Source organism: Podarcis cretensis, assembly GCF_951804945.1.
Source record: "Podarcis cretensis genome assembly, chromosome: 14".
Taxonomy (NCBI): domain Eukaryota; kingdom Metazoa; phylum Chordata; class Lepidosauria; order Squamata; family Lacertidae; genus Podarcis; species Podarcis cretensis.
Window position 1 is genome coordinate 19,075,336 of NC_137183.1, and position 25,349 is coordinate 19,100,684.

Genomic DNA, 25,349 nt, shown 5'->3' on the forward strand with positions numbered 1-25,349 from the left:
TAAGCGGTCCCTATTTATCTACTTGCACCCGGAGGTGCTTTCGAACTGCTACAAGTGGTTCATACAAATAAATAATTTCCAGGCATGCCTATCCACGATAGAAAGACTACTTGCTCGTGAGAAGAGAACTCTGAAACATTGTCATTTGGCTTCACTGAATACAAATTTTCTGCCTCTGAAAAAGTTTGGAACGTACACCTGTGTATAAATGGTATCGGGACAGAAAAGAACTAAAGACAAAACTCTCTTGAAGAACTACAATGGAAATAGGGCACCCATTTCCCTTCAAATGATGTTGGACTCAGTAATGTTCATTACTGAGTTATTTGCAGATCCCTCTCCTTCCCAGGCTGAGAGGGAAAATGGCGAAAACAGGATTGTGATTTTTACAGCTGCTTTTAAAGTTGCAAAACAATGAAGCACGGGACGGAGCAATGGGGAATTTCTGAAACAACAATGGGATATTAGCTCCGCCCAAGGCATGATGGAGAACAGCAACAACTGGGAAAAGATAGATATAAGGTAATACTTTACAAGGAGAGGATAATTGCCACACACAGGAAGAACAAGGATATAGTTTGAATGCTTCACCTGCAGGTTTATAAATCATTTGATGTGTTGATACGAATGGAAGTCATTAACATTGCTATTTTGACTGTAGTGTAATTGAAATGAATAAGATTTTTGAAATGCAGAAATAAAGTAAACCATCAATTCTAGAATGTGGGGGGGCACCTAAATTATATAATTTGGCATCTGAATTGCTATTAGTAATTGTATTATAATTTTGCATTGTTATAATGAGGCTATTATTGGATTGTTGTAACTGAAAACTAATAAAAATTATTATCAAATTATGTCGGATTAAAACTCCCATCGTCCCTGAACATTGGTCATGCTGGCTGATGGAAGTTGGAGTCCAACAACATTTGGAAGGCCACATTCATTCATTTATTCATGTGTTCATTCATTCATTCATTCTAATGACAATTGAAAGGTCATGGAGGGGAAGGGCACAAAAAACTTTTGAGGGGCTAGATATGATCCATAGGAATTACATTTTTTTTATCCACCTCTACCCCAGCCTTCTCTGGCAGGGTTGCCTGGTTAACTTTCATGTCCTTGGTGTTTGCTGGAGTTGTAAGTGCGACATTCTGGGCATTTTCTGTTTCTTTTAGCCAAGAATCCTTAGGCAATCGGTAGATCTCCAGCCAAGCCTCCGAGCTGCCTGCTGTGATGAAACAGAAGAAAACAGATGAAGCAATGCAGAAGGAGAAGAAAGGTCTCTTAGTCAAGCAATCTTTCTAGTTTTGCTCCCTAAAAGGCAAATTCATGCTTACTCTTGGCCACTTATACATAGTATGTCGGGAGATACATATATATATATAGGCATGTAAGTGGCTCTTAAAGTTTCGAAGCATATGAGGAAGGGGGGAGGAATCTTACCAAAACACACAAAAAGTCACACACATTCAAAGTATCCATTACCCAATATCTGAAAGCATCCTATTTAGAAACCGCAAACCCTATTGAGAAAGTTTCCATGTCAGTGCCATAGCCTGGATTGTGTCACAAAAACTCTGCAACTAAGTCATGCAATATGCTGATGCAGTTACTTGCCAAAATTCTGGTGCTTTACCATCCAGATTGATTTATTCTTTTTGTGATAAAGTTCATACATGTAAATACATTCTACAAATATACCCAACAGTATAAAGAAAACTATGCTGAGGATCAGAAACCCCTACGGTTTGATAAGGGGTGTTTTCTAAAGCTCTTTGAGGATGCTTCTCCTAATAGTTTTATATTAGCGGCGGCGTATATTCTCGGTGAAAGCCAAAGGAAATGGAATCGGCCTCTGTAGGGAACAGAAACAACTTCCTCACCTTATGCTTGACTGACTTACAGTGCAATCCTATACATGTCTACTCAGAAGTAAGCCCCACTGAGTTTAACGGCGCTTACTCCCAGTAAGTGGATACAGGATTGCAGCCTTCAGGAATTAACAAGAAAGGCCCATTGTATCCATATACCAGAGGTAGGGTCTTATTGGTGGTGACCCCATATCTCTGGAAGGTCCTTTCTAGAGAATTCTATGAAGGCCCTTTCTCTAACTGGTCTTCAGTTAGACCTACCAGCTGCCAGTGTGGTGGGACAGAACCACCCCCCCAAAACAGCAGCATTGTTGCAGCTTGCCTTGAAGGGGCTGAGGCAGGGCAGAACTGAGTTTAAGCATGTGCAGATGTACCAGTGAGATCCCCAGATTGCTTAGAAACATCATAATAATAATAATAATAATAATAATAATAATAATAATAATGCCCTTTCACATTGATTTTATGCAGGCGCCATATGTTTTAATTCAGCAGCAGGGAACCTGTGGCCACCCATATGTTGTTGGACTTCAACTTACATTAGCTCCAACCAGTGTGGCCAATAGCCAGGGATGTAAAGCGTTGTAGTCCAAGAACATCTGAAGGCCACTGGTCCCTTCCTCATATTTTAATTGATGAGGCTTTTTTATTGAGATGTACAGTATTGTGATTATAATGCCTATTTTTGTAAGCTATCTTCTGAGGACTTGGTTCCTTTTTATTTATTTTTTTAAAAGCTATAAATATGCATTTGAAAAGTTAATTGTCTGCGGAGGGTGGTCTGGATTTTTTATTTGGAAGATTAGACCGAGTGGGTGCAGTATCACAAAATGAACTACCCAAAACACATTGTGGTAAAAAGAGAGATTCCAAAGGGAAACCTGAAGGATAAAAAAATATAAAAAGTGCCACACTCCAGCCCGCAGGTTGCAACTTGTCTGGCTAAGTTTGACAAATGTTGAGACTTGCCTTGCAGCAGAAAGCCTGCATAATCAGCCCCGCGAGAGAGTTCCAGTGCAACACATGTATTTCGCTTACTAATATCTTCCTGCCAAAAAAGAGATAAGAAGATGGTAAATATATATTCTGAAATTAGAATGGGCTGGGCTTGTGGAAGCAGGAATGCCAAGCAGGGAAACCTGATCTGGCAGGTTTGTTGCAAAAGCTCTTTTCTCATTTATGTGTTTGACTCTGAGCACTCCAACTATCATTAGAAGACTCTGATGAGGAAACCTTGATGTTCTGCCAGGGTTAGGAAAATGCACAATAAAACATACGTGGCTTTATCACATTCATCATTGCCTCCAGAGTTCAATAGACGTAACTCATTTTAACAGTTGGACTTGGCTGCAGATAAGGACTGTACAGTGGGGAAAGCTGTGCCTATTGATTTTCCGCCTGCTGCTGGACGGTTGTTGAACGCAGAGGATCTCATCCGGGAAGAAAGCTGGCATTGACAGGAAGGTGGACCATCAAAACACTCAGCCCACAAGTGACAGTTCTATGCAGGTAATGCAGAGTATAGGCTGGCTGCAAGAGGCTTGGAAGGATAAGTAGAGTCAGGGCTGACACATCCAGTTTTGCTGCTTGAAGCAAAATAAAAAAGCAGCACCCCACCCTCTCCGCTGCTAGTGGAGAAGCTAGCCAGAGCCGATTTCCAGTGAGATCTCACCAAAATCTGGTGAGATCTCTCACACTCTGCCAGATCTTTCAAAATTTCAGCAAAAACTTGCCAGAAATTGACAGCGGAGGCAATGGGGTGAGACTTTCTGCTGCCCAAAATGGCTGCTTCATCTTGCCTTGTAGGCGGGCCAGCCCTGAGTATAGCAGATATGTAAAACCTTGAAGCAGCACCAGTCGGGACTTTTAGCATGCATGCATAAAGTCAACAATAACTGCTGACATAGTCCAACCAAAATTAAGTCCCATTAATATTTACAGGAGAGGATATGCTAATGGTTCAATTTTATACACACATACTAAGTAGCAAGCAACAACAGCAAAAAAATCCTTCCAGTAGCACCTTAGAGGCCAACTAAGTTTGTACACTTCTTCAGATACACTGAAACAGAAGTTACAAGACCCTTATATATAGTGAGAGGGTGGGGAGGGGTATTAATCAGAAGGGTGGTGGGAATGGGTGATTGGCTGATAGGTGTGGTAAACCTGTTGGCGACTGTTAAGGACTGCAATTGGTCTTACAGGAAAAAGCAAGGGGTGAGATGGCTAAAAATAGCTTTATCATGTATGTATCATGTAGCAAGCCCTCCTGTACACAGTCAGACCTACTTTGGAGTAAAGATGCATAGGACTGAGTCATGCATCTCTTCCACTGGCATCTGTGAGACTTCTTATGGTTTAAGTTTGGCCGCTGTCGGTCATTCACATTTAACCTCATTTTACATTCAGACCGAGCCAAAGCATGTTTACTCAGATGGTCTACTGAGTGAAATGGGACTTGTTTCCAAGTACCGTAATTTTCGCTCTATAACACGCAGATTTTTTTCTCCTAAAAAGTAAGGTGAAATGTCTGTGCATGTTATTGAGCGAATGTGTGGTCCCTGGAGCTGACTGGCCCGAGTGCAGGGGCAAAAATCAGGGTGCCTGCTGCTTTCCTGCATTCTGCCTCAGGGTCTTACTGCCCACCCGCTTCTGTTTCTGTTGCTGCGTTTGCTCAAACTCAACAAAGAGCAGGGAATCCCCTGCCCTCCTGGCAAGCAGATGGTTAAGGAAAGAATCACGTCCTTCCTTCTAATTCTTTCCTAGTGACACTGCGAGCAGGCTCCAGCCCACCACCTCCTTCTCTCCGTGCTCTAGGGACTTGCAGGCAGCCGAAAAACATGCAGGTGGGAGAGAGAGAGAGGGCTGGCTTGGGTGGGTGGGGGGAAACTTTTGCCTTCCTTTCCTCCCTCCCGTTAAACCCGTCTCCTGCATTGTTAGCCAGCTGCTTCTCCACATGCAGGAGAGACACACAGGTGAGAGAAAGAGAGAGGGGGGGGGGACATGGCTTGGATGGAGGGGGGACTTTTTTTTTTTTTATAAAGATTTTTATTAATTTCCAGTTTTTTAACAGAAACAAAAAACAACAAAAAACAGACAAACAAAAAACTCATATTTTCATAACCTTATTTTCATAACCCTCTTTTCCCGGACTTCCCCATACCTTTCCCTTTTTGCATCCTTAGTTTAGTACCATTATTCAGCAACCTATCTTGCCCAATTAAATATAAATTCGTCCTCCTTCTCTATTCCACCCTAAATTTTAAACCCAATTATCGCTGCAATTCTACATCTTCTTTTCCCTCAGCATTTTAACACTCCTCAGTTTTATAATAATTCTTAAGATACATTTTAAATTTCTTCCAATCTTCTTCCACAGTCTCTTTCTCTTGGTCGCGGATTCTGCCGGTCATTTCTGCCAGTCCCATAAAGTCAATCACTTTCGCCTGCCATTCCTCCAGCGTGGGTAGCTCTTGTGTCTTCCAATACTTTGCTAGAAGAATCCTTGCTGCCGTAGTAGCGTACAAAAAGAAATTCTTATCCTTCTTCGGCACCAACTGGCCGACCATACCCAAGAGAAATGCCTCTGGTTTCTTATTAAAGGTGCACTTAAGCACTTTCTTAATTTCATTGTAAATCATTTCCCAGAAGGCCTTAATCTTTGGGCAGGTCCACCAAAGGTGGAAAAAGGTACCCTCAGTCTCTTTACATTTCCAGCATTTGTTATTGGGCAAATGATAAATCTTCGCAAGCTTGACTGGGGTCATGTACCACCTATAAATCATTTTCATTATGTTTTCTCGTAAGGCATTGCATGCCGTAAATTTAATACCTGTGGTCCATAACTGCTCCCAGTCAGCAAACATAATGTCATGACCTATGTCCTGTGCCCATTTAACCATAGCAGACTTCACTGTCTCATCTATTGTATTCCACTTCAACAGCAAGTTGTACATTCTTGATAAATTCTTAGTATTGGGTTCTAACAATTCTGTTTCTAATTTCGATTTCTCCACCTGGAAACCAATTTTCCTGTCTTGTTTGAAAGCCTCCATTATTTGAAAATAATGGAGCCAATCTCGTACCTTAGACTTTATTTTCTCATAGCTTTGTAGTTTAAATTCACCACCTTCTTGTTCTAAAATCTCAGAATATTTCGGCCAATTGGTTGTCATATTAAGTTTCTTTACCTCCTTAGCCTCCATAGGTGAAAGCCACCTGGGAGTTCTATTTTCCAATAAATCTTTATACCGTATCCATACATTATATAGTGCTTTCCTGACAATGTGATTTTTAAAACCCTTATACACTTTAACCTTGTCATACCAAATATATGCATGCCAGCCAAAATTATTATCAAATCCTTCCAAATCCAGAATGTCTGCATTTTCAAGAAGTAGCCAATCTTTTAACCAGCAGAAAGCTGCCGATTCATAGTAAAGTCTTAAGTCCGGCAGGGCAAACCCCCCTCTTTCTTTAGAGTCAGTAAGTATCTTAAACTTAATTCTGGGCTTTTTGCCCTGCCAGACAAATTTAGATATGTCTTTCTGCCACTTCTTGAAACAGTCCAGTTTATCAACAATTTGTAATGTCTGAAACAGAAATAACATTCTAGGCAATACATTCATTTTGATCACAGCAATTCGACCTAACAAGGAAAGCTTCAGGTTTGACCATATTTCTAAATCTTTCTTTATCTCAGTCCAGCACTTGTCATAGTTGTCCTTAAATAGGTTCACATTCTTAGATGTCATGTTAATCCCCAGGTATTTTACACTCTTTGCCACCACTAACCCAGTTTCCTCTTGGAATCTTTCCCTTTCAACATTTGTTAAGTTCTTTTCCAGTACCTTGGTTTTTTGTTTATTCAACTTAAATCCTGCGACCTGGCCAAATATTTGAATTAATTCCAAAGCTCTTTTGGTACTAGTGTCTGGCTCTTGCAAGGTCAATACTAAATCATCTGCAAAAGCCTTTAATTTGTAATGTCTGGCTCCGACCTGAATCCCTTTTACCAGCTGATCTCCCCTAATCATATTTAACAGGACCTCCAGGACCGATATAAAAAGTAGTGGGGATATTGGGCACCCCTGACGTGTCCCTTTTTCTATAGGTAATTCATCCATAACTACATTATTTACAATTAACTTCGCCTTTTGCTCAGAATAGATTGCACTTATACCATTTTCAAACCTTTGGCCTACCCCCATCCCATGGAGATTCTTTTTCATAAATTTCCAAGATATATTGTCAAAGGCTTTCTCCGCGTCCACAAAAATTAAAACTGCTTTTGTATTAATGTTCACTGTCAGCATTTCTATAATGTCAATTATATTCCTTACATTGGTAGATATATGCCTACCCGGGAGAAAGCCTGCCTGATCTTTATGGATCTCCTCCTCCAGCACCTTCTTTAGTCTTCTTGCCAAAATGTCTGCAAAAATTTTGTAATCCACATTAAGTAGTGATATAGGGCGGTAGTTCTTGATCTGTTTTTTATCAACCTCAGTCTTTGGTATAAGTGTGATGAAAGCTTCTTTCCACGTCTCAGGTGCCCTTTTCCCCTCTAATATCTCGTTGCAAACCTCCTTAAGTGGCTGAATTATCCAGTCTTTCAAGGCTTTGTAATATCTGGAGGTTAGTCCATCTGGCCCTGGAGATTTCCCCAGTTGCATGTTTTGAATGGCACCCTCGATTTCTTGTTCAGTTATTTTCTCATTTAAAAGCGCTGTACTTTGTTGCGAAATTTTTTGTAATCCATATTTCTTAAGAAATTCTTCAATGTCTCTTTCGTTTTCCGGCCCTTGTGCATACAATCTTCTGAAATAGCTCTGAAAACAGTTGCTGATCTCATTTGGTTTCGAAATATTCTTTCCATCTACCTCCAAACTTGTAACTGTGTTCAATTTCAGTCTCTTCTTCAATTGCCATGACAGGAGTTTCCCACATTTATCTGCCGATTCAAATGTCTTTTGTCCCATTCGTTTAATTTTCCATTCAATCTCCTGGTTCATCAATTCCATATATTGCTTCTGATACAATTTGATTTGTCTCAAGATCTCATGTGACTTTGGGTTAGATCTCAGTTTCTTTTCACTATCTTTTATCCTTTCCAAAAATTTTTCTTTCTTCTCCTGTTGTTTCCTCCTTTTCAAGGAGTTCTGCTGTATCAAGAAACCCCTCATCACGGCCTTGCTTGCGTCCCAGATCACTCGTTTCTCCACTTCTGTCCTTAGATTTATCTCAAAATAGTCCTTCAAAGTCTTTTGGGCCTTTCGGTACACCTCTGGATCTTTAAATAGGGTGTCATTCATTCTCCATCTAAAGGAGCCAGCTGTTGTTGTTTTCATTTCCATCTTTACTGCATTGTGGTCGGAGCATGTCTTTGGGCAGATTTCCACTTTCTTTATCTTAGGAGCCATCCCACTAGTAATCCATATTTGATCTATTCTTGTCCAGGTCATCTGTGATTCTGAAAAGAATGTTCCCTCCCTCTCGAGGGGGTTTCTTATTCTCCAAATGTCGATCAAGTCCAAGTTGTCAGTCAATTCAAAAAAAGTCTTAGGTAGTCTCCCGTCCTTGGAGATCACCTGTCTTTGCGCTTTGTCCATATTTGTAGAGACGACCCCGTTCATATCGCCTAGTAAAATCACCTTGTACTCCAAGTAATTTGTTAGTGTCTCATGTAATTTCTTATAAAATTCTGCCTTCCCTTCATTTGGTGCGTAAATTCCAAGTATCAAAATTTTTTCTCCTTGGATCTGTATCTCAATTGCCAAGATTCTGCCCTGTTCATCTTTAAAAATCTGTCTTGGAGCCAATTTCTCTTTTGCGTATATCACCACTCCTCTTTTCTTAACTTTATCTGATGAAATAAATTCTTGTCCCAATCTTTTATTTATAAGTAGTCTTCTGTGTGCTCTTGTCACGTGGGTTTCTTGTAAGCAAATCAGATCCAATTGTTCTTTCTTCAAAATATGAAAAACCTCACGCCTTTTCCTGGGAAGGTTCAGTCCATTACAATTCCAAGTTAAGATTTTCAGAGACATTGTTAATTAGTTACCTCCAACTGCACCCTGCAGCTGTTCTTCGTCCGTTGGTGATTTGAGTCCAAATGTCAAATTCCCCAAGTCTGTATCTGCAGTTGAGTTGAGGACCCCTTTCACCAGATCTTCTCCGTGTTTATGTAGGAACTGTTCTTTATCTTGTACAGTTTTTATCTTGATTTTCTTTCCTTGGAAGTTGAAAGACAAACCCTGTGGAAATTCCCACCTGAAAGGTATGTTGTTCTTCTTCAGCAGGTCCACCAGAGTCTTGAACTGAGTTCTCACCTCCAAAATGTATTTTGGAATATCCCTGTAGATTTGCACAGAGACGTTTTGAATCTGAAGTGTTTTCTGGTAATGCAAACTAAGTATCTTGTCTCTCTCCTCTTTCGACCTCAATGTGATCAGACAGTCCCTTGGAATCTTCCTGCCTTGCCTTCTACCCAATCTGAAGGCGGTTGTAATCTCAAATTCTGTTCCCTCTAGATTTTCCTGCCAAAAGTCTGAAATTTCCTTTGTGAGAAAGTCCACTAGGTTGTCCCCCTCACTCTCAGGAACCAACCTAAGTCTTAAGTTCTTCTCCTTACGCTGCATGTCCCATAAAGAAAGGGTCGCCTCATGCTGGTCAAGCCTCCTACAAACAGGAACTAAATTTTCCTGTGTGGATTCCGCAGTAGATTTAGCCTCTTCTGCAATTTTCCTTATTGTGGCGTTCTCCTCTACCAACTGTTGTATAATCTGTGTATTGGACGTTACGCTCTTCGTGTTCAATTCCAATTTTGCCGTTAGATCTGCCAATTGCTTGGTATTTTCTGTACTCTGTTTATTCAATCTTTCTAAAGATTCATTTATCTTCAATAATGCCTGCGTCACTGACTCCATGAATGCACTTATTCCCTTTTCCTGTCCACCTGGGCCTGTTGGCAATAGTCCTGATAAAGAGCCCCTTTTCTTTTGTGCTGCCTTAGACTTGGATCTTGTTGCTATCTCATCTACAGGGCCGCTCATGTCCCAAGGTCGTTCTCACAGGAACAGGTTTGAATGGAAAAAGCCAGTGACTAACAATCGTGTTGCAACTGTTACTTCCAGCCCTCTAGAGGGAGCTGGGACCTTCAATACAACAAAGAAACAATGAGTCCAAAAGCCCTCAGAGGGAAAAGTTACTAAAAAACTTCTCTCAGTCTTTTAGTTGCAACCATATAATTTTTACAAGGTCTCAATAAATTGTAGCAAATAAAGTCTCCTCTTTGCAATGTCTTTGACAGCTCCCTGTCAAAGTGTATCACTCAGGCAGTCCGTTCCCAAAGATAGAGTCTGCAGTAGATTGTCCCTTTAAAAAGTTTCCCTGCAGGTTTCCTTTCTTTTTCACCCCCCCCCCCGTTCCTGCTCCCTAGGGGGGAGGACTTAAGTCAATGCTGGGGTTAATCCTTTCTTTTTAAATTTCCCTTAAAAGATGTCAATTGCAGCTTACCAGGTCCGTTGCTTTAGCAGTCATGCAATCTGGGGAAGGCAGACTTCCTTTGTTTACCGTCCCCACTTTCGGCCAAATTTTAAAAGAAGTTGAATTTAAAGTCCCGAAAGGGTTGCCAATCCTACTCACGGGAATCTCTTTCAGTCCAAATAACAGGAAGAAGTCAGCGCTCTCCGCTAATGGCGATGCGGCTTCACTCCACGAGCTGGGTAGCGACTCTCAGCTCTGCGCTCCCCCGATGCTCCTCCGGAGCCTTTAAAAAGGCTCTTTCGCAGTAAAAGGGGGCGCAAACGATGCCCACCGAGTCTCCTTGCTCACAGGCTTCCGCGCCTGTGATTTTAGGGGTCCCCGCTTCGCCGTAGCGGTCAGACCCGAACTCGCGGAGCAGCTCTCTCTCCGGAGAACGGAGAGCGAGCCGCCATTAGCGCCGGCGCCAACCGGAAGTCTCCGATGGAGGGGGGACTTTTGCCTTCCTTTCCTCCCTCCCGTTATACCCCTCCCCTGCATTCTTAGCTAGCTGCTTTTCCACACACCCCTCTCGTGCTCCTTGTCCCTTCTCTGTTTTTCCTTCCCTCCCCATTTAAAACGTGGTGACAAAGCACGGATCCACATGGATCCTCAGGATTTTTGCACTGGGTCACCCCAAATTCACCATCAGATCACATTACATGTCCATGGCTACAGCCTGTACCAAAAAAATCATGCACCCACTGTTGCCTGGGGCTGCAATGGTGCAAAAACGTGGTTACAAAGCACGGATCCAAATGGATCCTCAGGATTTTTGCATTGGGCTACCCCAAACTCACCATCAAATCACATGTCTGGGGCCATAGCATGAAGCACAAAAATGATACATCCACCGTTTCATTCAGAATTTTTTTTTCTTGTTTTCCTCCTCTAAAAACTATGTGTGTGTTATGGTCAGGTGCGTGTTATAGAGCGAAAAATACAGTAAGCATGCAGAAAGTTGGGGCACTGTTTTAGAAATAGACACCACTGAAAGTATAGGTCTTACTTCCAAGTAAAGCATGTTCGTTATCAGGCTGTATATCAAATGCTATGGGGGGAAAGTTGTGTGTGTGTGTGAATAATTATACATACAGTGGTGCCTCGCAAAACGAAAAGAATCCGTTCCGCGATTCTCTTCGTCTAGCGGTTTTTTCGTCTTGCGAAGCAAGCCCATTGACGGCTTAGCGGATTAGCGCTATTAGCGGCTTAGCGGCTTTTAGCGGCTTTTAGCGGCTTAGCGGCTTAGCGGCTTAGCGGCTTAGAAAAGGGGGGGGGAGGAAAAAAAAACCCGCAGGAACTCGCAAGACATTTTCGTCTTGCAAAGCAAGCCCATAGGAGATTCGTTTTGCGAAGCACCTCCAAAACGGAAAACCCTTTCATCTAGCGGGTTTTCCGTCTTGCGAGGCATTCGTCTTGCGGGGCACCACTGTATGGGTGGATGGAAGTGCCTTTCTACTTAGAATTGCACCAATATGGGTACCGCACAATGGATTTGGGTAACTGGGTTTTCCAAAACTGAGATTCAGATAACCAGTAACTATAAGAGATAGATATATAGTGGGGACTCACCACTTCATTTATGGCTTTTATAGACAGCAGATTCTCCTTGAAAAAGTAAAAAAAACGTGCAATACCTGGAACACAACAACAGAAGAAATTACACTAGGATACCTTTTCTTTCATGTTCATTAGCACATCAGATTTCCTCTTTTCCATTATCCATTAAATGACAAGTCTTATAAATGATCAGTTTTCCCTTTGGAGAGTTCTGAGGGGTGCAAATACTAATTCCTGCTCATCCATGAAGTTCGCTAGTTACCTTGGGCCAGCTACTATCTTGTAGCCTAACCTACCTCATAGAGTTGTGGTGAGGGTAAAACAGAAGTGAGAGAATCGTAGATGCTGTGCCTTGCGTGCCCTGGTGTAAAGGCGAGATAACATCTGCATAGCTGAGGAGAAGCCCTGCTCCTTTGAACCCTAGCATCTCATGCTACCAGGCTTGCTGATTACCTGTGACCATCTCTTACCTGTGACCATCTGCAGTCCACCAAGTCACCAACTGGAGAAGCAATAGCAAAAGGGGGTGGGTTTTATGTAGCAAAGGGATGACTGTAGGCATGCAGAAGGTCCCAGGTTCTATCCCTGGCAACAGTTGAGATTAACTTATCTAAATTAGCCATGGTCATTCATCTCAGTGGGTTTACTCTGAGCAGGACTAACATTGGCTATGATCCAATAGAGATGGTGCTGGTTTGAAACACAATGGAAAGGACAGGTGCTGTCATGCTAAAATCCCAATTCCAACATAGTATGGAACAGGCCTCCTGATGAGATGGTATCTGCAGTTTCATAAGGGAAGAAACATTATTTCAGTTATCCTGGTCCCAAGTTGTATAGCGATTTCTGCACCAAAACCCGCACCATGAACTTAGCTTAGTAGCTAACTGGCAGCCAGTGCAATTCTTCCAACAGCAGGGGAACATGCTGGTGGTATCCTGTCCCAAGTTCAGCTGCTGTATTTTGCACCAGCCCAACTTCAAGGACAACCCTACATAGAAAGCACTGCAATGAATTGCAGTAGTCCAGCTGGGAGGTTACTACAGAATGGAAAAGAGTAATTATGCTATCTTGGTAAAAGGGAATCCTAGCCACTGAGGTCACCTGAGCCTCCAGTCACAGAAATAAATCCAGGAGCACCTTAGGGGAAGTATATATCTACAGTAGGCAATTGATCAATTATCCAGACTGGAATTGGTCAGGCAGTGCACCTCCATCTTGCCAAGATTCAGATTCAATTTGCTGACCCTCCTCCAGCCTACCATCAAGCCCAGGTGCTGGTCCATGGCTTACACAGCTTTCCTAAATGAGATGATACACACAAAAAATAGAGCTGGGCATCATCAGCGTATTCATCACACCTTACTCTCTTATTTGAAAAAGAGAATGGTTGCTAGCGTGGGGGCAGTTTCTTGCAAAATCCAAGTCATGCACCAGTTCTGGCACAGAACTGGCTGAATGTGGGTATCCAAGTAGCAGGACAATTCAGACATATGACTACAGAGCTGCTTCAGCTGCCAAAATTAAGCTGAAAAAGACAATAAACAACATCGTCTCAGGCAGGATTTGTGCTTCTTAGTTGTCATTAAAGCACAGGGAGGTTTTCAGAATTACAACCAGGCAACGAGAAAAGGCATGGGGCCACTATGTCATTCCATGCAAGCCACTTTCTTCCTTTAGTTCTCCCTTCTGTAAAATAGAAACAATACAGATCCCTCTCACAGGGTTGATGGGACAAACATAAGAGGCCTGAGGTCCTCATAAGACAGGTAGGATAGAAAATAGTGTAGAAAATATAATTAATTTGCAAATGGGTGTTAAATATACTTACCCAGCTCATCCACTGAACCAATGAGATAGGAGCTACTGCCAAAGTTTGAAACCTTGATGGCACAAATCTCAACGTTGGCTGCCTCCCAAGCACATACCTTCTCGCATGTGGGCTTTTCACATGTGGGTATGCTGAAGACAGATAGTCCCATAGAAAAGCCAATGAAGATGAATTCTCCAGCAGCTACCATGCAGTTTGCCCTTCCCTCAACCTGGGAATATGGAAAGTGAAGAAAGCACAATGCCCAGCTCAGCAATTAATCCCATTGCATGCATTAATGCACTGCTGATAAGTATTAGTGTTATTTTCAATGCTGCCATATTAATAACCACACTAGCCATTTTGCACACATGTAAGTAGCCTGTTGGGACGCAGGTGGCGCTGTGGGTTTAAGCCTCAGCGCCTAGGGCTTGCCGATCGAAAGGTCGGCGGTTCGAATCCCTGCGGCGGGGTGCGCTCCCGCTGCTCGGTCCCAGCGCCTGCCAACCTAGCAGTTCGAAAGCACCTCCGGGTGCAAGTAGATAAATAGGGACCGCTTACCAGCGGGAAGGTAAACGGCGTTTCCGTGTGCGGCTCTGGCTCGCCAGAGCAGCGATGTCACGCTGGCCACGTGACCCGGAAGTGTCTCCGGACAGCGCTGGCCCCTGGCCTCTTAAGTGAGATGGGCGCACAACCCCAGAGTCTGTCAAGACTGGCCCGTACGGGCAGGGGTACCTTTACCTTTAAGTAGCCTGTTAAATAACCACCACAGTCTGTGCTTACTGCAGTTCATTTCCCTCTGACCTCACCATCCCACCCACTAACAATCATATGCATATATGCCTACCACCTCAGGAAAACACTTCATACATATGGTGAAGTAGATCCTAGTCCACAAAAGCTTGTGCCATAATAACTTTGTTAGCCTTTAAGGTGCCACAAGACTCTTTGTTATATCCTACTGAACTCATTGAGGAGCTACTGCTAAGTAAGAACTACTCATCCCACAATTTGCCCGGGAATGAGTACCTGGAATTCAGATGAAGGTGGGTACTTTGGGGGCGGAACCTTCGGCTGCCTGGTTTCCTGTAATGGCTGTGGCCCCTCAACAATTTCCCAGGTCCGCTCAAGCAGAAGATTCACCAGTTTATTGATCATCCGATAAGGCTGAGGCAAAGAATCAAGGAACTCATATGGATCTTTCAAGTATATGTCCTCCTCTTCGTCTTTCTTAATCCAGTCCTTTTCAGTGGGTGAAGGGATGTCCAGGGGCTGCTTCCGGAGGAAGACAGGCATTTTTGTGCCACTTCTATTGTCCCTCTACAAGCAGTTTGGCAGCTTCGAATATTAAGAAAGCCCTGTAGTAAAATATAATCTGATTATTGATCAGGTATTTCCCCCCACTCAAAAGCAGTTCATTATATTTTGAGAAGCAATACCTGCTTCATACCACGGCAACCAAAAGGGAGAGCGAGGACAGCACTATGGTGCTGAGGTCCAGCATTTGGGCTTCTCATAGGCATCAAGTTAGCCACTATGAGAACAAGACGCCTAACTAAATGGGCCTTTCATCTGATCCAGCATAGCTCTTCTTATGTTCCGCTCTACCAGAATGGAATTCAGTGTGTCTGTGTTCCTCACTAGAAAGCAATGACTCCTCAGAAGTAAAGTTCAGGAGAGTCTTGCTTGATAAAACAGATAAAACAGCACTCTCCTACTAGGGATCCCCAGCAGATGTTATTCAAAGGCATGCTGTCTCCAACACTAGACTACAGTGGTGCCCCGCAAGACGAATGCCTCGCAAGACGGAAAACCCGCTAGACGAAAGGGTTTTCCGTTTTGGAGGTGCTTCGCAAAACGAATTTCCTATGGGCTTGCTTTGCAAGACGAAAATGTCTTGCGAGTTCCTGCGGGGTTTTTTCCCTCCCCCCCCCCTTTTTCTAAGCCGCTAAGCCGCTTATCTGCTTATCCGCTAAGCCAATAAGCCGCTAAAAGCCGCTAAAAGCTGCCAAACCGCTAATAGCGCTAATCCGCTAAGCCGTCAATGGGCTTGCTTCGCAAGATGAAAAAACCGCTAGACGAAGAGACTCGCGGAACGGATTCTTTTTGTCTTGCGAGGCACCACTGTAATAACTTTATCGTCCAAATGGAAACTCACTGGGTGAAATCCTGGCTCAGTTGCTTTCCCTTAGCTTAACCTACCTCACAGGGCTGTGTGCAGGTGTGTGTGTTTTATAATCACCTTATACACTAAAGGGCTCCAGAGAGTGTAGATGGTTCCTCCTCCCAGTTGAATCTGCACAACCACAGGCACAACCACTGGGTGTGCCTGTGTAAGCAGCCCAAGGTCACACAATGAGCTTTATGGGTATGTGAGGGATTTGAAGCTGGATCTCCCTGGACCTAGTGTCATAAGAATAATTATTATTATTATTTATTTGTATCCCACGTATCTCACTGAGTTGCCTCAGCCACTCTGGGCAGCTTCCAACATATATAAAAACAAAATAAAACATTAAACATTAAAAAAACCCTTCCCTATACAGGGATGTCTTCTAAAGGTGTTTTACACACACACACACACACACAGAGAGAGAGAGAGAGAGAGAGAGAGCTTTTTTTCCCTTAAAAAATGTTTAGGGGTACTCTCATTTTGACACAAGAAAACCCCATTTTATAGTTCAAATTGAGAAAATTAAATACAGTAAATGGACAAAAGTACAAAGATTCACAAAATGTTTAGGGGTTTGTGTCCCGTCCCCCCAGAAAAAAGTACTGTAATATATAATTTATACCTTTCAGATTTATACATTTTCACTGATTTCAAAACTTGACTTCCTCCCCCGACTTCTGCAGTTCCTTAAATTTATTTTTAACATCTTCTGCATATCCACATTAACTTAATTTGTTCATTTATTCATCTTCTTTAAATATATACACTTATGAAACTGCAGGTTATTGCAATAATCCCGCCAATGTTTTTAATCTCTTTACAATTTATCTGTAAATATTCATTAAACCATATAGTTCCTCATCTCCACTCTTACTCTCAAACCAACTGGCCCCATTAAAAAAAAAGTGCATGTGAGAAAGATAAATGCGTGCGTGTGTGTGTGTGTGTGTATATATATATATATATACACACACACACACACACACGGTGCTGAGCTCCAGAGACATGTTAATGAATCTTATTAATTGATTTCACAATAACAAATCACAACCCGTTACTCCGCTTTCCAAACCCCAGCCCCGCACCTATACACGTGTACACACACGCGCGCACACACACACAAACAAAAAAGCACCCTGCACCTGTTTCCGGAAGTTGACACGTTGCCATAGTAACCCAGACCCGGAAGGAAGGAAGGCCGGCCGTTTTTGAGGGGCTGGGCGATCTACGGGCGGGGAGGCGGGGCTAACTCTGACCACGCCCACTTCCCGAGAGCCAGCTGATCGCACAGGTGGCGCGTTGCCAGAAGTTCGGTGTCGGGGTTCCGAGCTGCTTGGCTGCCGTCCGGCGTGGGGTTTGCCGCCGCCTTTGCAAATGGAAGCGTTTGTGCACTTCACCAACCAGACCCAGGGTCGAGATCGGCTCTTTCGGTGAGGGGGGAAGGAAAGAGGCGAGTGGGTGGGCGGGTGTGAATGGCAGGTGTCCTCCAAAAGTTTTGTTTTTGTTTTAGCTTTATTTTGCATTTATTGCTAAAGGCACTTTTAAGGCGGTGTTCAGATAGAGTTGTCGATTTCGCAAGCCTTTCCCACCACACCAAAAACAGAGAGAGAGAGAGAAGCAATTGTGCAATCCTATATACTCGCTGTGCTTTTTTTCTAAAAGTTTAAAAAGGTAAAGGTACCCCTGCCCGTACGGGCCAGTCTTGACAGACTCTGGAGTTGTGCGCCCATCTCACTTAAGAGGCCAGGGGCCAGCGCTGTCCGGAGACACTTCCGGGTCACGTGGCCAGCATGACATCGCTGCTCTGGCGAGCCAGAGCCGCACACGGAAACGCCGTTTACCTTCCCGCCGGTAAGCGGTCCCTATTTATCTACTTGCACCTGGAGGTGCTTTCGAACTGCTAGGTTGGCAGGCGCTGGGACCGAGCAGCGGGAGCGCACCCCGCTGCAGGGATTCGAACCGCCGACCTTTCGATCGGCAAGTCCTAGGCGCTGAGGCTTTAACCTTTAGCGCCACCTGCGTCCCATTCTCTAAAAGTTTAGGGGTACTCATTTGGACTCAAGAAAATCACCATTTTAGAGTTCAAGTCGGGGGAAAATAAATACAGTAAATGGACAAAAGTACAAAGATTCACAAAAAGTTTGGGGGTATGTGAACCCCCAGGAAAAAAACACTGTATGCTTGGTAGTAAAAGGTAAAGGTAAAGGTACCCCTGCCCGTACGGGCCAGTCTTGCCAGACTCTAGGGTTGTGCGCTCATCTCACTCTAGAGGCCAGGAGCCAGCGCTGTCCGCAGACACTTCTGGGTCACGTGGCCAGCGTGACAAGCTGCATCTGGCAAGCCAGCGCAGCACACGGAACGCCGTTTACCTTTCCGCTGGTAAGCGGTCCCTATTTATCTACTTGCACCCGGAGGTGCTTTCGAACTGCTAGGTGGGCAGACGCTGGGACCGAGCAACGGGAGCGCACCCCGCCGCAGGGATTCGAACCGCCGACCATGCGATCGGCAAGTCCTAGGCGCTGAGGTTTTACCCACAGCGCCACCCGCGCCCCTATGCTCGGTAGTAGCTCCCGTTAAACTCAGAAGGACTTACTCCCTGGTAAATTAGGTTGTAGGATCTCTGCCTTAAGTATTGCATACAACTTCATAGAAATGAAATGCAACCCAGGGACACCCCTCTGAACCAGGCATAGGCAAACTCGACCCTCCAGATGTTTGGGGACTACAACTTCCATGATCTAACAAGTGGTCAGGGATGATGAGCGTTGTAGTCCCAAAACATCTGGAGGGTCGAGTTTGCCTATGCCTGCTCTAAACCATAAGGGGTTCGTTCCATATGTTTAGGTGCCAGCCAAAAACATTCCTCTTTTCCTAGGCCTTTGGCAAATTTAACAATCTGTGGTCCACAGCTGTCCCTGGGTAGGTTCAAACTGCCAACCTTCTGGTTAACAGCCAGACCCATTGTGCCAACACACTGAGCTCAATGGGTCAGTGGTCTGACTCATAGAGCAAACATAAAATACTGCCTTCTACTGAGTGTAACACTGGAGCTAGAAAAACTGAGGTTCAAATCAAGTCTCCACCCCCGTCATTCAGCCCAGATACTGAGGTCCAGCTCTGAGGGCCTTCTGGCGGTTCCCTCCCTGCAAGAAGTGAGGTTACAGGGAACCAGGCAGAGGGCCTTCTCGGTGGTGGCACCCGCCCTGTGGAAAGCCCTCCCACCAGATGTCAAGGAAATAAACAACTCTCTGACATCTGAAGGCAGCCCTGTTTAGGGAAGTTTTTAATGTTTGATGTTTTATCGTGTTGGATATTCTGTTGGGAAGCTCCCAGAGTGGCTGGCGAAACCCAGCCAGATGGGCAGGGTATTAATAATAATAATAATAATATCAACATGAAGCTCACTGGGTTACTTTGGGCCAATCACTAGTTCTCAGCCTAGCCTATCTCATTGGGCTTTTGTGAGGATAAAAATTAGGCATGTATTGTCTGAGCTTCAGGAGGCGGAAGTGGCTTATAAAAGAAATTGATTATAATTATTTTTGAAACTGCGGTGCTCTTGTCAGCAGCAGTTTAATCTGGAGCAATGAACAGCTGATCTCTTGATCTCTCTTCTGTGAAAACCCAATCATGTGAGGACCAGCAAAGCTAGTTTATGTTTAGCCTGGAGAAGAGAAGTATTCACATATCTGAAGGGCTGTCGTGCAGAAGATTTGGCAGACTTGTTCTCTGTTGCCCTGCGTGGTGGATGACCCTTGCTCCGAAAAGCGTGGTCAAAATTAAAGGGTTCAGGAACTCAGACCAGACTGAATTTCATCAAATCATGCACAGACTTTACTAAAACAAAACTCTACAAGAGAGGGTGGGGAAGCAAATCTGTTATGATTGCATTTTTATGAGAAGCTTTTTGAACCAACATGGAAACCATTACCAACTATTCTTCAAAATTCACACTCCTTTGATTTTTGCGAGGCTGGTCTTCCGACAGAAAATGTACACATCAATGCATATATCGGGGGAAAGTGTGCATGAAAATACATTCATTGGTGAAAGTAACACATAAGCATGCAATACAGTGGTACCTCAGGTTAAGTACTTAATTCGTTCCTGAGGTCCGTTCTTAACCTGAAACTGTTCTTAGCCTGAAGCACCACTTTAGCTAAGGGGGCCTCCTGCTGCTGCTGCGCCGCCGGAGCACGATTTCTGTTCTCATCCTGAAGCAAAGTTCTTAACCCGAGGTACTATTTCTGGATTAGCGGAGTCTGTAACCTGAAGCATATGTAACCCGAGGTACCGCTGTATATTGGAGGGGGAGGGAACCACTTGCAAAGATGTGTGTCTTGGTTGGAACGGCATACAAAAACAGGTAAAATTCACGTGGAAAAATACTGGTGGGTTTTTATGAGGATTAAAAAACAAAATAACAGCCACAAATTTCCAGAGAAATGTGGAGGACTCAACCTAAGGCTGGAAAAATGAGAAAGTTAATAGAAGTCAAAAAGGACAGGTTTATCCATCCCTAGTAGTGCTAGACAAACAGGAATGCAGCTGATGTGCAAAGCAGCCAGAGGGAGAATGCTGCCTCACTTAGTCATAACTCAGTAACAGGGCAAATTCTTTGCACACAGAAGGTGCTGGATTCAGTCCTTGGTAACCTCAGGAAATGCTGTAAGATGCTCCTGTCTGAAATTCTGTAGAGCTGGTGCCAGGCAGCCTTTGCCAACCTGATGCCCTCCAGATATTTGGGAGGAAACAAACCACAGTCCCTGGCTTAGCGTCGCACCTCAATGGGGGGGTCATGGTTTTGTCTACGGCACATCATTAACCTTGGTTTAGCATGATGTGTGAACTGGGCCAGACTTTAGGAAAGAAATGGGAGTTAGGGAGATGCTTGCTTGTTCCAAGCCAACACATTTCAAGAATACCTGCTCTTACTCTTGGGTGTTTGCTAATAATATATATTTTTAATTTATATATTTTGATTCATTTACATACCACTTAATCATTTCTAGGTGCTGGACATTAAAAAAAAACAACCCACAGAAAATGGGTCAATAAAACAATACAAAGTTAGAAGGAAACCAAAGACCACCTTTCAATGCTTGCTGGAACAACGAGCCTGTAACCAATAACTGTGTGTCTGAGGTTGAGCAAGGAGGCTGGCTGTTTGATCTCAATTGGGAAGGAGTTCCACAGGCACTGAAAGAATGGCTTCTAAAAGTTACGAGCCATGGGATACCATCAAGGGACTCCACAAAGATCACAATGAATGGGCCATGATATAAGGGACCAGGCTTAATAGATCCTGGACCCATATGAGCAACCAGTGTAAGTTTTTAATCACCAATGCTGTGCACTGGCAGTAGTCTGTCCTCATCAAATGCAGCATTTTGCACTAGCTGGAATTTCCGGATCAGCCACAATGGTCGCCCCACACACAGCATGTTGCCGTAATGGATTCTTGATTATAGTGTGTGTGTCCTTGTGTGCATGTTCACATTGCTTGAGTTGCCTCCTAAACCAGGAAACATAATTGTGTGCGTAAGGATATTTTGTGAGCAGTCGCCCCGAGGAAAAGGATAGTTCTGTCCCTTTGATGCTTCTGCCTTAATTTAATTGTGGGAGAGACAGTCCTGTCCCTCTGCTTTTGCCTGTGATGTGAATTGGGTTCTCCATGTTTTTCCTCCCCATTCCAGAGCAACTCAGTATGCATGCATGCTGCTTAGCTATATGTTAGAACATAAGACCAGCCGAGAGGAAGTGATAATGAAGCTCAAAAACCTGGAGGCAAGCATGCGCTCCGGCCGCAAGTGTAAGTATGTTTTCTTATAAGGAAATACCAAAAGAGAGAGAGGCACGTCTTTTGTAGGCATAATCTGGGGATGGGGAGCAGAAAAAAGGACCAGTTGCAAATGCACAAAAGCAATATATAATTGAAACAGATCACAAATGATGATGAAAACAGTAGAGCCTGTGTTGCTGCACTTGAGCTAGTTTGGAGTCCTGTTAATTGAAATGAGAAGAGCACATGCTTATAATTCTTCATCAGATCTATCAAAAATGGTCTGATGTAGGGATGGGGGACCTTTGAAAGCCCAAGGTCCACATTCCCTTTTGGGCAACTTTATGGGGGCCACATGGCAGTGGTGGGTGGGGCTCCAGCCAGCCAAGCACAAGGCATTATCAGAGTTCAAGGACACGTTCCAGACAGGCAAAAACAACCAAGGGGGGTGCAAAGCAGGACCAGTGAGGGGTATGGTCTGGGGACAGTATCAAAGGCTAAATAGAAAATTTTGGAGGACTGCATTCAGCCAATGGGCCTGAGATCAAACACAACAGAGGTTTTTGCAAGGTTTTTTAAATTAAGTAATTTGCATTAATTATATGTGTGATTTCATTGATGTAGACATGAATGGACATAGTGACTCAGGCTGCATTTCATCCACCCTTATACCTGGAAATGCTCCATTTGAGGAGGACATGCTTGCAAATAAAATCCTATACATCCTCCTTTGCTTTTGTACAGTTTCAGCATGTCACCTTAATTGGCTTTTAATAAATAAATTGCTCAACATGTAAGTAAGCAGTGTACACTGGGGGGGGGGGGAGAGAGAGCCAAGTGGTTGAAATAGTTTTAAAACCCATGAATGATTCCCAAGGGCAGATCTTGCCTGTTAGCTTCCTTCTAAAACTGTGTGGGAAAGGGGGATGCTGTGCTCGCCATGAAAATGTGCCCTGTTCCAGAGATCTGAGCCCAATTCTTCCTGTATAAGTCTTATCTCCTCCAATATCCAGCGTTATCTGGTGGGCTGTTGGTACCCAGTGTGAGGTATATTGATGGATCTTGGATTAAGTTCCTATACCAGAAGCATCCATGTCTGTTGACTGGGTGATGAGGTTTGAGGGTTTTGTTGTTGTTTTCAATCAAACAGTGTATAACTTTTATGAAATAGGAAAACAAAAAATGAAAGCTGCTTTATCATTTGCTTGTTGATAAGTCCACTTACTGTACCTTTAACGGTCAGGCGGCTTTTCAGCCTAGCCTCATCCCCATTCACAATCTGGCAGTGACGGCTTGGTGGGGAGTGCCCAGCCAGCAAGTGTGGTCTCCTGGAGGATAAATTGAGGCCTGCGCAGCCTCTTCACCTCATTCTCCTTGGCGGAATACTTTTTGTGCAATAGGTGTGCAAGTCTACCCATCTCATCACCTTTGTATTGCTGAAGCCATGTAGTAAATCTGTTTTGTTTTGTTTTTAAGTACTCTTCTGCTCTGGTTCGCCAGAAGTGGCCTAGTCATGCTGGCCACATGACCCAGAAGCTGTACGCTGGCTCCCTCGGCCAATAAAGCGAGATGAGCACCGCAACCCCAGAGTCGGCCACGACTGGACCTGATGGTCAGGGGTCCCTTTACCTTTACTTTACTCTTCTAAAGACCCTAACTTGCATTATGTGTTGCTGTTATATATTGTTTGCTTGCCTGCAACCATATCCAAGAAGCTGATATTTAGAAGACCGTAGGACCCTGTCCATCCAGCCAAATGATGGAGTGTAATTGGGATAATAAATGCGATTAACTCCAGCCAGTTCCAGGTGGGATTTTGTGGGTGGGATTCACTCACAAACCAGCAAATTCAAGATGTGCAGTTAAAGTGGATTTGGCACTCTTGTGCAACCAGCTGGCTTCGTGTGCGTGTGTTTTTGTAAGCACTTTCCTTACACATATGTACATTCACACAAACACATACACACATACACAAGATACATATATTTGTGGTAAGGAAAGTAATGGGAAAATCCCCTGAAAAGTGTGTGGGGGGGGGAGAGATAATTGCTTTACATTATGTCATACAATCACCCCCACAAAAACATCAGAATGTATGCTCAGTGAATGGTTGCTGTCGTATAATCTCCTGTGCAAACTTTGAGCAAGCAAATTGGAATGAAAGCTCAGTAAACAGGCTGTCTGGAAACAAGGCCCTTCTAACAATTGTGGGTTCTCTTGCAGTGTTCAGGCTTGGTAACATGCTGCATGCCTTCGTTTCGGCCAGACACGCCTCCCAGTTGCCAGATTTGGTTCCCCGCTGCTGCCTGACTGCCTCCAACCTCAACCGTGCCCTGTACTTCATGTGCGACACTGTCTTGTGGGTGAAGAGCGTGGGGCTCATCTCGGATATCAACAAGAAGAAGTGGCGCAGCCGGGCGACCAAATACTACTACTATTCCCTGCTGATAAACCTGGTCAACGACTTGTATGAGCTCTGCTGGCGCATGGAGCAGTCCACACGGAAAGAGAAGCTTCAAGGGGACTCATCTCGGCTCCAGAGCTTAACTTCTCTGGCAACTAGTGGCCTGCAGCCATTTCTCCTCCTCCTCTACATCACACTGAAAAAACATCCTCCTTTGCTTCTGGACACGGTGAAGAACCTTTGCGATCTCTCTAGTCTGTTGGACGTGCTGGGAATCTACAAAACCAATCCCGGAATCATTGGGCTCTGTGGCCTTATCTCCTCCTTTGTGGGGATCCTTACCATCGCCGTCCCACAATTGAGACTGAAGCATTGACTTTTGACACTTCCCTGATGGCTTCCATTTTGCAGAGCAGTCCTTTGGATATCAAGCCCAATTGGGTGGGCTTCCTCTGTCCTGTCAGCGGACTTGTTCTCTGCCACTGCCTTCGTTTCCACCTCTTTCCTCATATGATTTTGCCGCCCTTCGATGGGAGAAGGCATCAATCAGTGATGGCATCAGAAAGAGTGTGCCGGATTTATGTACAAGCTAAACAAGCTATAGCTTAGGGCCCTACTCTCTTGGGGGCCCCAAAAAAATTTAAAGGGGGGAAAAACCACTGGGTGTACTTTGATAAAATACATACTTGGTTATGTGCAAATGGCTTTGGATACCTATTAGGTCCATAAATTAACATATAGCATCTATTTGGCACAAAAAACAGAGACAATTTGTTGTTGACAAAGGATAGCTGGACATATGAAAGGCCCCGTTATCTTCAGTAGCTTAGGGCCTCATCAAACCTAAATCCAGCTCTAGGAAAGACTGAAGGAAATGACTTTGGAACTATGTAACAAAGAATGTGAAATTGTACAGTCAAGATTTGGGTCTGAATGTAGAAAAAAATGGCCCATGGCCCTCAAGAGACTTTGGCTGAGGGCAGTCAGTGGGTTATGTCCAATGTAGCACTAAACAGATATTCTGATGTCCCCCTCTCCTCCCCTGCTCACCCTTGAAACCTATTCTGGGGGCTTTCCCTAACCTTCCAGAGCAGATTTGGGAATGGTGAGGGGGTGTGTGTGTAGAATCCTCTAGCCCTCATCCTTACACTGAAGTCTTGTTGAATACCACCCAAGTTTATCTTTCGCTGGAGAACTGAAGTTGGCTTGGAATCATAGAATCA

The 25,349-nt window shown here is 44.0% G+C and overlaps 2 protein-coding genes across 8 annotated transcripts in view; one reads left to right on the forward strand and one right to left on the reverse strand.

Annotated features, from left to right (window-relative positions):
* The window catches only part of WDR93 (WD repeat domain 93), a 35,287-nt gene extending 18,107 nt beyond the window's left edge, over positions 1–17,180 (reverse strand). The window contains exons 1-6 of one of the 5 annotated variants that reach the window (XM_079954261.1): positions 17,083–17,180; positions 14,797–15,125; positions 13,789–13,999; positions 11,970–12,034; positions 2,840–2,922; positions 1,059–1,224 (exon numbers count right to left, since the gene is read on the reverse strand). In XM_079954261.1, coding sequence (XP_079810387.1) covers positions 1,059–1,224; positions 2,840–2,922; positions 11,970–12,034; positions 13,789–13,999; positions 14,797–15,063 — 792 coding nt within the window. In that variant the 5' untranslated portion in view covers positions 15,064–15,125; positions 17,083–17,180. Of the gene's footprint in view, positions 1–1,058; positions 1,232–2,839; positions 2,923–11,969; positions 12,035–13,788; positions 14,000–14,796; positions 15,126–16,009; positions 16,152–17,025; positions 17,055–17,082 lie in introns of those variants that run through there. The other 4 variants (XM_079954262.1, XM_079954258.1, XM_079954260.1 and 1 more) reach the window with 4 other exon arrangements.
* PEX11A (peroxisomal biogenesis factor 11 alpha) lies at positions 3,178–24,773 on the forward strand. 3 transcript variants are annotated; one of them, XM_079954404.1, is made up of 4 exons: positions 3,178–3,383; positions 4,284–4,342; positions 21,637–21,752; positions 23,946–24,773. In XM_079954404.1, exons 1-4 carry the CDS (start codon positions 3,378–3,380, stop codon positions 24,500–24,502), a joined length of 738 nt encoding a protein of 245 aa, XP_079810530.1. In that variant the 5' UTR covers positions 3,178–3,377; the 3' UTR covers positions 24,503–24,773. The 3 variants fall into 3 exon arrangements, with proteins under 3 accessions (XP_079810530.1, XP_079810532.1, XP_079810531.1); XM_079954406.1 differs by lacking the exon at positions 4,284–4,342 and having other exon boundaries at positions 3,181–3,383; XM_079954405.1 differs by lacking the exons at positions 3,178–3,383; positions 4,284–4,342 and adding an exon at positions 17,230–17,370.
* The last annotated feature ends 576 nt before the right edge of the window (positions 24,774–25,349 follow it).